This window comes from Heterodontus francisci, chromosome 13 (genome assembly GCF_036365525.1).
Source record: "Heterodontus francisci isolate sHetFra1 chromosome 13, sHetFra1.hap1, whole genome shotgun sequence".
NCBI classification, from domain to species: domain Eukaryota; kingdom Metazoa; phylum Chordata; class Chondrichthyes; order Heterodontiformes; family Heterodontidae; genus Heterodontus; species Heterodontus francisci.
The window spans coordinates 5,859,486-5,872,556 of record NC_090383.1 but is presented as its reverse complement, the minus strand read 5'-3'; the positions used below and the strand labels follow the sequence as shown (position 1 = coordinate 5,872,556).

Here is a 13,071-nt window from a genome sequence, read left to right as displayed (position 1 = left end):
CTCAGTTCGCGGGCAAATAGGGATGGGCAATAAATGCTGGCCTGGCCTGCGATGCCCACATCCCATGAAAGAATTAAAAAAAAAATCTTGGGAGCCTGCTAGAAATTAAACTATGTTCGGAGGTGGAGGAGGAGGAAATGATGGAGGACATGGAGGAGGAGCGGGAGAAGATGGAGGAAAAGAGATGGAGGAGCAATAGCAGGATGGGGCACACAGCTGTAGGGAGAGGAAGCTGAAGGAGGAGAGCTTAGGGCTACCGACTCAGGTTGGAGGAATTCCGGGAGCATTGATCATGTGACATCTGACCATGTGACATCTAACGATGTGAGGCCCAATCCTGTGACGTTGGCAAATGTTATTGCATTTACTTTATAAAGCTTGGGTCCTCAGTCGCAGAGTATCTTTTTAGTGATTTCATGCCAACAGCTGTTGTGTGAGAATCAGGAGGCTGTCCGTGAGCAGGTGAATGGTAGAAAGCAAAGGGTGGGTAAGAGGAAAAATCGAAGGTGGGGTGAGGGTATGCAGGGAGCAAATTAGAGCTGGGAAGAACTGTGATTCCACTAATAACTGATAGTAACTCTGGTAACACCCAGATTCCCCTCATAGCCAATACAGTAACCCTCTGATAGTACCGTAGAACCATAGAAATTTATAACACAGAAGGAGGCCATTTGACCCATCATGCCTGTGCTGGCTCTTTGAAAGTGCTGTCCAATGCTTCTCAACCCTTCCACCAATGGGAAAAGTTTCTCTCTCTACTCTGTCCAGACCCCTCATGATTTTGAATACCTCGATCAAATCTCCTCTTAACCTTCTCTTCCCTAAGGGGAACAGCCCCAGCTTCTCCAATCTATCCAAATAACTGAAGTCAATGTTTTCGGATTATTAAAAATTGCAAATGTGTAAATCTTGTTTCCGGAGGTCGGGGAATCTAAAACACGGGGACACAGTCTCAGGATAAGGGGTCAATCATTCAGGACTGAGATGAGGAGAAATTACTTCACTCAAAGGGTTGTGAATCTTTGGAATTCCCTACCCCAGAGGGTTGTGGATGCTCCATCATTGAATACATTTAAGGCTGGGATCGATAGATTTTTGGTCTCTCAGGGAATCAAGGGATGTGGGGAGTGGGCAAGTGGATTTGAAGCCTAAGGTCAGCCACAATCATGTTAAATGGCGGAGCAGGCTTGCTGGGCCATATGGTCTACTGCTCCTTTTTCTTGTGTTCTTGTGTTCTCCACATTTTGATTTAATATCTACTTTATAGCAAAGTGAAGTGTCTTGCTTATGCAAGTCAGTTAGTACAATGCAGCCACGAGGAACCTTTTCATTTGTTTGTTAGCCCTGGCAAATAAACCAGAACTACTGAGCATTCAAAGCAATGTCTGTCCACACACTGCTGTGATGTGTGTGAAAGGATTAGCTCGTATATCTCATATTACGACGTTAACAATAAACAGGGATTTGATCCTGTGGTGAATCAAAACACTGGCCTTTCACTCGTGCATTCTAGATGTGTCTGATGGGTTGAAAGTTTCCTTGTTTTGCCAGTGGTGGTGCTACCAAGCCTGAACAATCAGACTAGTTCATAAAGGTTTTGAATCCAGAACACAAAGTGCCTTTAATAAGAGAGCTCCCTCAGAGTCCTCAAGGATGAGAAACAGAAATGTTTCATGAATTATTATTAAAGGGATATAGAGGCACCGGAGGAGGTGGAAAACAAGATTTACAGGGATGAAGCCAGAAGTGCGAGGTTATATCTATCAGGAGAGGATGGACACACAAACATCACTTTACTCTTGGAAGAGAAGTCTGGGGTTGGTGGGGGGGGTGGGGGGTGGGTGCAGTGACCTGATAGAGGTCTTTAAAATGATGAAAGTTGTTGTTAGTGTAGACACAGAGAGGGTGTTTCCACTTGTGGGGAGGAACAAAACTAGAGGCCATCATTATAAAATAGTCACCAAGAAATCAAATAGGGAATTCAGAAGAAACCTCTCTACCCAGAGAATGGTGAGAATGTGGAACTCGCTACCACAGGGAGTGGTTGAGGCCTTTAGTTGCATTTAAAGGGAAGGCTGGATAAACACATGAGGGAGAAGAGAATAGAGAGATGTTACGAGAGTTAGATAAGGAAAGGTGAGAACCTAAGTGTCAGCATGGACTGGCTGAGCCAAATAGCCTGTGTCTCTGATGTCTATTCTATGCAGTTTAGTGATTGCAGTACAGGGTGGGACTTTATCCAATTCATTTCCCCTCCCTCTTCTATTTTTTTCTTGAAGGAGGTGACTCCTCTTGGAATATGGTTCCTTGGACCCTAGTCTCCCACTGGTATCTCACCCAATTGACCACGCTTTATATGCAACCCTGGACAGTGAATGCTGGTAAGCTTTTCACTCAGAGAGGGGGAGGTCACACCCAAGTTCAGTCTTGGAGCTGAGCAGAGGGGGATCACAGGGGGGGTGGTCCAGTCCTGAATCGAACCAATATTTGCCCAACCAATATCAATCAACATTACTAAAACATATTATCTGGTCATTATCACATTGCTGTTTGTGGGATCTTGCTGTGTGCAAAATTAGCTCCTGGGTTTCCTACTTTGCAATAGTGACTTCACTTCAAAAGTACTTCATTGACAGTAAAACACTTTGAGATGTCTTGAGGTTGTGCAAGGTGCAATTTAAATCCAACTCTTTCCTTCTTTCTAAAGTACGTTTTCTGAGCAAGGGTCACTGGTTAGTAATAGGCAGCCAAATCCCTGGCTGGCTTTTCCCCGTCCTAACCCAGGAATGTTGATAGCAGCTCCATCACTGTCTGGCTGAGAGCAGTTAACTGGACACAGACTAAGGCTCAAGCAGGGCCTCCTTAATCTGTATGAGGCTTAATTTTACCTCACAGGTGGGACCGCATTAGACCGAGCGGTATGCCTGTCCGGGAGAGACAGCAGGCGGGCTCTGTCAGTTATCATTACCATGCTGCTTGACAGTCTACTAACCAAAGAAAAACGACCGGGGAAGTGGCTGGCTGCCTGTTAAAATCAGATGGCAAGAGGGTGGGGTCCAGGGATCCAGTCCCTGGTACAAGGTAAGCGCTCAGGGAATTGCCGGTGTGGGGGTAGTGGGAGGAGGAGGAAGAGGAGGGGCTCTGTGCCTCCCTAGAACACGGGGGTCACAGTCTCAGCATCAGGGGTTGTCCCTTTAGGATTGAGATGAGGAGAAATTAGTTCACTCAGAGGGTGGTGAATTGTTGGAATTCTCTACCCCAGGGAGCTGTGGATGCTCAGTCATTGAGTATATTCAAGACAGAGGTTTTTGGCTACTAAGGGATGTGGGGATAGTGCGGGAAGGTAGAGTTGAGGTAGAGTGAGCGGTCAACATGTTGAATGGTGGAGCAGTCTTGAAGGGCCAAATGGTCTACCCCAGCTCCTATTTCTTGTATTCTTATGTTCTTACCTGCCCCCCCCACCCACACACACACCCCCCAACCCCCTCCCCCCACCCACACACACCACCCCCACCCCACCCACACACCTCCCCCCCCAACCCCCTCCCCCCACCCACACACACCACCCCCCCCCCACCCACCCAACACTCCACTACCGCACATCTGATTTCTGGCAAGTGGGGGAGTTAAAATCTCTCAGCTGGCGTCTCAAACAATGTGATGCAATTGCCTGCTGAGTCACTGGGCAATCTCTGTTGGCAACACTGATTTAACTTTTGCTCACTTAATTGCTTTCACCCACACAAGTCATGATAGCCGTAAATAAAACTATTATGCAACAAAAATCTATTTGTGTTCTTTGCAGTTGGCTCATGTTATGTTGAACAATACTTCTTCAACTTTACTCAGCTGTTTTGCCATTTATGGAACGAAGATACACGGAGCAGCAGGAATGCTGCAGAGATTAGGCATTCCGCCTGCAGCTTCTGCACTGCAGCCTGAGAAGGCAGATTGTATTTCCTTGCTTTAGTGGTAGCACTCTGGCCTCTCAGTCAGAGACCCTGGCTTCAATCTCCACTCCAGAGACTTTCAGATGAAACGTTAAACCGAGGCCACATCTACCCTCTCAGACGGATGTAAAATGGATTCCACGGATGGTCATTACTGGAAGAACAGTGGGGGAGTCTGCCCTTAGTGTCTTGGCCTCAGTCCAACATTTAAAAAATATTGTGGACTTGTTGCTTACTTCCTTGCTGTTTGTGGGATCTCACTGTGCACAAATTGGCTGCCGCAATTCCTGCATGTACAGCAACGCCACTTGAGTCAAACTGGTGGGGCCCTGAAACCTTGAGCCCGGAAAGATCCAGGGGATGTGATCCCAGTGGTTGCACTCAGATTGTCCCCGCCAGTCCCCTCCTGTAATAAGCCCACCAGAGTTTCTGCGGGAGGGTGAAGGGGGGTAACCTAATTTTACATGGTGCAGTCAAACACAAGTGCCTCCTAGGGTGCATCTCCAGCACCCACATGTGTCATCCAGCTATAAGATAAAGCACTGGCCCTGATCCATGCGCGCTTTGCCGAAACATCTCCTTTTGAAAATCCATATGAAGCATTGCCCTTTCTGGTTCAGCTTGGTCAACAATGACCTTCCTTTTAGAAATCTATGCTGACTGGTCCTAATTAATTCACCTTTCTGCCAGTTTCTGCAAATGTTCAGTAATTTCAAACTGTATTCCGGACCGGGATTTTATGCTGGTGACAGGGGTCTTGAAGTCTGGAAAAAGCGACAGTGAGAGCCCGCGTTGCCTCTTCTGGGGAAGGCCCGCTGGATCCAGTGCCAGTCAGGCACTTAAATGGACAGCGGCAGGCCTTCCACGGATCAAGGACCCCAGTGCTGGAAATCCCGCTGTTGGACAGCTACCAGCCAATCAGAGGCTGCAACTCTTCCACTGAGCAGTGCCACTGTGGAGGTGGTTGCTGCTGCTGATGGAGCACCTACCGGAGGCCCAGGAGCATCGCCGGACTGGGGCCATAGACAGGTCAGGGCAGGAGGGGTCTTGTGGGGTGGGGGCCATGGGGGAGGGGGAGTGTAGGGGGGTCATTAGCAAGGGCAGGGAGTGGCTGTCAGCGGGTCCCCTATTCACAATGCTGTGTCCCTCGTTCAGGCACTAAGGACCCCCCCGCTTCCTCCCCATACCCCGGAGCCGGGAGGCAGCTCACAGGGCTTTTCGTGCCACCCGTTGCATGGCTAATTGTGGCAGCGACGGGATGAGCCCCTTGATTGGTCATTAATTCACAGGCCTTCCCGCCACGGACTTAATTTTGTCGGAGGCGGAGCCCACTCAAATTTACGCTCTGTCCGCCTCCAAACCCGTCACGGGGGAGAGCATAATATTCCCCCCATAGACTATCGTAGCGTACCAACTACTGAAGTAAGGTGAATTGATCTTGAATATGCGACCTCCCTCTACGCTAGGGAGACCAAACGCAGTTTGGGGGAATCGCTTTGCGGAGCCCCTCCATTCAGTCAGCAAGCATGACTCCGAGCTTCTGGTCGCCTGCCATTTTAATTCTCTTCCCTGCTCCCACTGTGATTGCTCTGGCCTTGACCATCCTACACTCTTCCAATGGATCCTGATGTCTTGAGAAGCAGCACCTTATCTTTCAATTCATCATTTTACAGCCTTTCGGACTTGACATCAACTTCAACAATTTTAAGTCATAACCTCCACTCCCATTTTTTTCGGATAGCAGGTGCTGATTATCATTGCCATTTACACCTCCTCTAGACCCATCTTTTGTTTCTTTACCTGTCCCGTTACCATCTCCTTTTGCCTTTCACCATCATCCCTTTTGTCATTTAATCTCTCCTGCTGTCCATCCTATCACAGACCTTTCCTTTTTGTTCTGTTGCCCCACCCCCTTCCCTGCATCTGTATTTGCTTAAAATGTGTTACATCTCTAACCTTTCCTAGTTCTGATGAAAGCTCATCTGCCTGAAACGTTAACTCTGTTTCTCTCACCACAGATGCTGCCGCACCTGCTGAGTATTTCCAGCATTTTCTGTTTTTATTTCAGATTTCCAGCATCCGCAGTATTTTCCTTTTGCTTCAATATCCAGTCTGAGCTGCAGCTCTGTTCAGACTTCCCACTCTGCAGCCTTTGGCACAACTTTCTTTTCCAAAGAATGTTGCAAGACGCTTTTATTCTAGGCTTCCGCTGAATTTGCAATTGTAAACCATCTGAGCCCAGTCATTTATCTGCCTTAGGTTTGAGTAGTGTGTCAGTACCATTTCTCTTTGAATAATGACCTGCGTTATCTGTTCTACATCCAGCTCTACTGGTTCTGTGTAGCCACCTCTTCAAAAACTAGGACAAAGTACCCATTTAGTATTTTACATTCAGCATACCTCCATCAATTCCTAGAGACCAACCCTACCATGACTACCTTCTTACTAGAAATGTGCCTAATTAAAATCTTCGTATGCTTTTTGCTCATTTTCATCCATCTTAACCTTAACTTAACCTTTAACCTTTAACACTTAACCTTTCTCATCTCGTCTTTGTAGTTTTTCTATATTCTTGGTACTTGTCCCTTTTTTAACCTGCCCTTTTTATTGTTTGGCCCACTGCCTAAGACCAATTTCACATGCAGTAAATTATATTACACCTTTGACATAGAGACTTAAATAAGTGTCCTTGTAGGTAGAAATTTATCTGGGGAAGATTAATGTTCCCCCCCACCCCACCATAGTAGCATGTTCAAACAGCTGCCAATGAATTAGAACACAATATATATAGAAGATGCCAGAACTTAGGACATACAAGATAGCACCTTTCTTCCAATTAAATATTGGGAAGAATGAAGCCATTGTCTTTAGTCCCTGCCACAAGCTCCGTTCCCTAGCTACCGACTCCATTCCTCTCCTGGCAAGTGTCTGAGGCTGAACCAAACTGTTTGCAACCTTGGTGTCATATTTGACTCCAAGATGAGCTTCTGAATACATGTCCAGATCATCACGAAAACTGCCTATTTTCACCTCCATAACACTGCCCGACTCTGCCCCCGCCTCAGATCATCTGCCGCCGAAACCCTCATCCATGTCTTTGTTCCCGCTAGACGTCAAAAACAAAGTACTACATTGCTCTAAAGCACTTTGGGAGATCCAGTGGTCATGAAAGGCACTGTATGAATACGTTTTACATTTTTTTTAGACTTGATTATTCTTGAGTATTCTTGATGGACCTGAATATTGCTGATTTTAATCGCTCCACCATTGGCGACTGTGCCTTCCGCTGCCTAGGCCCCAAGCTCTGGAATTCCCTCCTTAAATCTCTCCACCTCTTTACCTCTCTCTCTCCTCCTCTAAGATGCTCCTTAAAACCTTCTTCTTTGACCAAGCTTTTGGTCACCCGTCCTAATATCTCCCCATGTGGCTTAGTGCCAACTTTTGGTTTATAACACTCTGTGAAGCATCTTGGGAGGTTTTATTATGTTAAAGGTGCTAAATAGATATAAATTATTGTTGTAAATGGAAGAATTTCTGGAGTCTGCACTTTTGGTAAATCTGCTCGTATTTCTATGTAAATTCCTATTTTACAGCAAGTGAATTATTACAGTGAATTTTTTTTATACTTGTTGATTTTTTTTTTAAAGAAAGTGATAGTCTTGAAAATTTTCTTTGGTAATTTCTTACTAATGACCTTCACCACCATTGTTTCTGTGATTCACAATTGTCCCTTGCAACTCAACAAGATTACATGACAAATAAAAGAAAGATTTGCATTCATATAGTGCCTTGCACATCCTCAAGTGCTTCACAGCCAATGAAGTATTTTTGAAGTGTACTCGCTGTTGCAATGTAGGAAACGTGGTAACCAATCTGTGCACAGCAAGTTCCCACAAGCAGCAATTGATAATGACCAAATAATCTGTTTTTGTTAGTGATTTTGATTGAGAGATAAACACTGGCCAGGACTCCCCCTGTTCTCCTTCAAGATAGTGCCATGGGATCTTTTATCTCCATCTGAGCGAGCAGACGGGACCTCAGTTTAATATCTCACCCGAGAGTAGATTTATTTCAAGCAAAAACAGAGCCAGCCTGCACGCAAATCTCTCTCTTCATGGGGTGCTTTATCTGGTGAGCAATGCCTTCTCACGGAAGCAAATCATTTAACTTGACAGATTAATTTTCTGTTACAGGGTCGGAATGGGAAGGGAAGCATCTATGTCTGGGCCTCTGGGGATGGTGGCAGCTATGATGACTGCAATTGTGATGGCTATGCATCCAGCATGTGGACCATCTCCATCAACTCGGCCATTAATGACGGGAGGACAGCACTTTACGATGAGAGCTGCTCCTCAACTCTCGCATCTACATTCAGCAATGGGAGGAAGAGAAACCCAGAGGCTGGCGTGGTGAGTGGTGATATTATTGTCTAGGTCACGCTGTTTCATGCAGAGTAGCAGCTGTTTCTTTGTCAAGGCTACAATTTCAAAATGCACAAGTGAGGATAATGCTGTGGCTGTCGTTTGGTGATAGGTGTAATTGTTATGGCAATTCTATCCTTGAGTATGCAACAGACGAGCTGTTTAGTTAAATAAATGACCTAATTATTTTTTTTTTCCAATTGCTTTATTGAAGGCAACAACTGATTTGTATGGGAACTGTACTCTCCGTCATTCTGGAACATCTGCTGCAGCACCAGAGGCCGCTGGTGTTTTTGCTTTGGCTTTGGAAGCCAAGTATGTATGAAATTGTTTTATTTGGGATGTCAAAGAACCATTTTCAAAAATTACACCACTGCTATCAGAACTTTGACAATATATAACCAAACTTTAAACCTGTGGATATTATACTAGCTCATAAACGCTGTAGGACTTATCTTGTGTCATAGTTTGTTGAAGAGCAAGATAAATTAATTTACCATCTATGTTCTGCTTTGGGGGCGGCACAGTGGCACAGTGGTTAGCACCGCAGCCTCACAGCTCCAGTGACCCGGGTTCAATTCTGGGTACTGCCTGTGTGGAGTTTGCAAGTTCTCCCTGTGTCTGCGTGGGTTTCCTCCGGGTGCTCCAGTTTCCTCCCACAGCCAAAGACTTGCACGTTGATAGGTAAATTGGCCATTATAAATTGCCCCTAGTATAGGTAGGTGGGAGGGAAATATAGGGACAGGTGGGGATGTGGTAGGAATATGGAATTAGTGTTGGATTAGTATAAATGGGTGGTTGATGGTCGACACAGACTCGGTGGGCCGAAGGGCCTGTTTCAGTGCTGTATCTATAAACTAAACTAAACTTTGACATATAGGAACAGGAGGAGGCTATTCAGCCCCTCAAGTCTGTATCACTATTCAATTGAATCATGGTTGATCTGTACCTTAACTCCATCCTTGGTTCCGTATCCCTTAATCCCCTGAATCTGACAAAAGTCCATCTCAGTTTTGAAATTGTCAGTTGACCCCAGCCTCAACAGCTTTATGGGGAAGACAGTTCCAGATTTCCCTTTGTGTGAAGAAATACTTCCTGACATCACCCCTGAACAGCCTCACTCTAATTTTCAGGTTATGTCCCCTTTGTTCTGGACTTTCCCCAATCGGAGGAAATAATTTCTCTCTATCTCCCCTACCAATTTCTTTAATCACCTTAAACACATCAATTAGGTTACCTCTTAATCTTCTGTACTTATACTGTCAGAAGTGGCAACTTTTGGATGAGAAACTAGACCATTCCCGCCCTGATTTAAAATTGACTCTTGAACATGTTCCATTCCTGCACACTAACGCCCCTCACGTTACTGTGCGCAAAACTTCATAAAACAAAGCAAGTAGTTCATTTGAAAAATGGAGGAATAAAGAAAGACTTGTATTTCTGTGGTACCTTCCAGGAACCCAGGATGTCCCAAAGTGCTTTGCAGCGTAGCCTCTGTTGTAATGTAGGAAACACAGCAGACAGTTTGTGCACAGCAAGCTCCCACAAGCAGTAATGACCAGATAATGTTTCTGTGATGTTGATTGAGAGATAAATATTAGCCAGAATGCTGGGTGGCAACTCCCCTGCTTTTCCTTTGAAGTAGTGCCATGGGATATATGCATCTGAGAGAGCAGACAGGGCCTTAATTTAACAGCTCAGCACCCCCTCAGCGCTGCACTAAGAGGGTCAGCCTAGATTTTAGGGCTCAGGGCCTGGAATGGGACTTGCACCCACAACTTTCCTGACTGAAAGGTAAACATGCCATTCACAGAGCCACAGTTGGCACATACCTTGAGGGACACAAAATGCTCAAAACAATAACCCAAATTGCTAATTTAAAAAAAAAATGTTTATTGCGCACAGATAAAACCATTTTACATTTCTTTTATATGTTTCTTATTCATGCAAAGCCGACTATATGAGCTGCATCTGACAATAGCTGTACAAACTTACACAGTTTCCCTCCTGTTTTTTCCAATTTTTGATTCTTAGTCCAATCCTAACATGGCGAGACATGCAGCATCTGACCGTACTGACCTCCAAACGCAACCAACTGCACGATGAGGTCCACAAGTGGAGAAGAAACGGTGTGGGACTGGAGTTTAATCACCTCTTTGGTTACGGAGTACTTAATGCTGGAGCTATGGTTAAAATGGCCAAAGATTGGAAGACAGTTCCTGAAAGGTTCCACTGTGTTGGAGGATCAGTTCAAGAGCCACAGTAAGTAGCAACTCACATCATTTTATGGATTTAAGATGTTCTTCCATGAGAACTTAGGATTTTATAGGAACAGGAAACAGCTTCTCAGGGCAACAAGTTCATCTGCTTCTCCAACGCTTGAGCACAGAAATCAAGATTGACACTCCAGTGCAGTACTGAGGGAATGGACATAAAAGATTCATGGCACAATTAGGAAGAAGAGCAGGGGAGTTATCCCACGTCTCCGGGCCAATATTTATCTCTCACTCATCATCACTGGAAAAGATTATCTAGTCATTATCACATTGCTGTTTGTGGGAGCTTGCTGTGCGCAAATTGTCTGCTGCATTTCCTACATTGACAACAGTGACTACACTTTAAAAGGACTTCATTGGCTGCAAAGCGCTTTAGGACTTCTGTTGGTCATGAAAGACGCTATATAAATGCAAGTCTTCCTTTTCTCATCAAATCTTTTCGCTTATCAACAAAAAATCCAGTTGTCCCTGCAACCTGTTGATACTCTTTACGTCAATAACCTCCCCTCCTAACCTGTTCCACAAATATATCATCTTCTGTGCAAAAAGCCTGACTTCCCTCTTCACTCTTAATTTTTACCTTGGGATTTGAAACCTGACATCAATTAATCTGGATCAGCTTTGCTAATTTCCTTCATTATCATGAAAACTTTAATAAGATCATCTTGAAGTCTCTTTAAAAGAGAATAATTCCAACATTCTTAACCTTTCCTCATACTTTAGCATCCTGCTGCAGAGAATCATTTTGATTATTCATCTCTGTAGCTTCTCCAGATGAATAATATCCTTCCTATATTTAGGTGGCCAGAGCTACAAACATGCTCCAAATATGGTCTGATCAGTGTTGTGTACAGCAATCTCATGAGAAATGACAGAGAATCTATTGATATCCTCTGTAAGCCAGGGTAGCTTAAATTGCTGATAAATTACTGTCAGAACTGTGACTGCTTACACATAATACTAAATGTTTCCTGGAAATGAAAGTTAAAAAAAGCAGAACAGGCTCGATGGGCTGAATGGCCTACTCCTGCTCCTATTTCCTATGATTTCCTATAAATGTCAAACTTAGCTGTACAATTGATTTACAGTTGAGTGAAATTTAAGTTATATAAGCAACCCTTTTCTTATTTGACAATTCCATTGCTGTGGTCTGACCAGCTCAGTTGCCTGATTAATTTCATGAAAGCCTGATTTGAATGTATTAAATTATTGAACTTAGAGGTTACTGTAAAAGTTAAAAAAAAGATTGTTGCTTTATTGCAAGCAATTTATGAATTTTTCCCGGTGGCAATCCCAATATTTTCCATATGCTCTATATTAAAATCTTGCAGCAGATTCTGATTGGATTCTGGGACTTCCAATATCATGTAGTTATAATATTACAAAGTGATTCCTGACAACGCTGCCAGCCACTGATGTCATCAGGCTGCGCCAAGGTGTGCACTTGCGCAGACGGACTCCTGCTCTCTGCACGTGCGCTGCGTTCCAACTTGCCAGGACTAGTTAGCGCGTGCACCGATGACATCATCGCGTGACGTGTGAATCTTCAGGCAACGCGCCTGGTCAGCCTCTGCGCATGCGCTTTACGCGTACAGCAATGCAACGCTAACGTATTCACCCATGTGTCAAGCCCTGCTACCCACCCCCCCCCCCACCCCCGCTGCTCTCTCCGGCCGCTCCGCTCGTTTGGCCACTCCGCTCCCCCCCCCCCCCCCCACCCCCCGCTGCTCTCTCCAGCCGCTCCGCTCTCTCTGGCCTCTTCCCCCCCCCCCACCCTTCGCTGCTCTCTCCGGCCGCTCCGCTCGTTCGGCCGCTCCGCTCCCCCCCTCACTGCTCACTCCGGCTGCTCCGCTCTCTCCAGCTGCTCCGCTCCCCCCCCCCTCGCTGCTCTCTCCATCCGCTCCGCTCGTTCGGACCGCTCCGCTCCCCCCCTCACTGCTCACTCCGGCTGCTCCGCTCTCTCCAGCCGCTCCGCTCCCCCCCCTCGCTGCTCTCTCCATGCGCTCCGCTCGTTCGGCCACTCCGCTCCACCCCCCCTCGCTGCTCACTCTGGCCGCTCCGCTCTCTCTGGCCTCTTTCCCCCCCCCCTCGCTGCTCACCCCTGCTGCTCCGCTCTCTCCAGCCGCTCCGCTCCCCCCCCTCGCTGCTCTCTCCGGCCGCTCTGCTCGTTTGGCCACTCCGCTCCACCCCCCCTCGCTGTTCTCTCCGGCCACTCCACTCTTTCGACCGCTCCGCTCCCCCCCCACCCCTCCCCGGCCTGCTGCGCTCCCCCCCCACCTTTCAGTCTGCAGCAGCACCTTAAAGTGGAGGAGCATTTTGTTTTAATCTGCGGATGAGAAAGAAACTAAACAGTGGAACAGCGGACTACAGGAATACAGAAGTTATAGCACTAAGCAACTGGCTTTCAAATCTGTTAAGGTGCAA

General features: G+C 46.1%; 1 protein-coding gene across 1 annotated transcript in view; it reads left to right on the top strand.

Moving 5' to 3' along the window:
* Positions 1–13,071, top strand: part of pcsk2 (proprotein convertase subtilisin/kexin type 2) — a 76,816-nt gene that overhangs the window by 56,099 nt on the left and 7,646 nt on the right. The window contains exons 9-11 of the mRNA XM_068044298.1: positions 8,144–8,359; positions 8,586–8,686; positions 10,406–10,633. Of these exons, the coding sequence (XP_067900399.1) occupies positions 8,144–8,359; positions 8,586–8,686; positions 10,406–10,633 (545 nt within the window). The remainder of the gene's footprint in view (positions 1–8,143; positions 8,360–8,585; positions 8,687–10,405; positions 10,634–13,071) is intronic.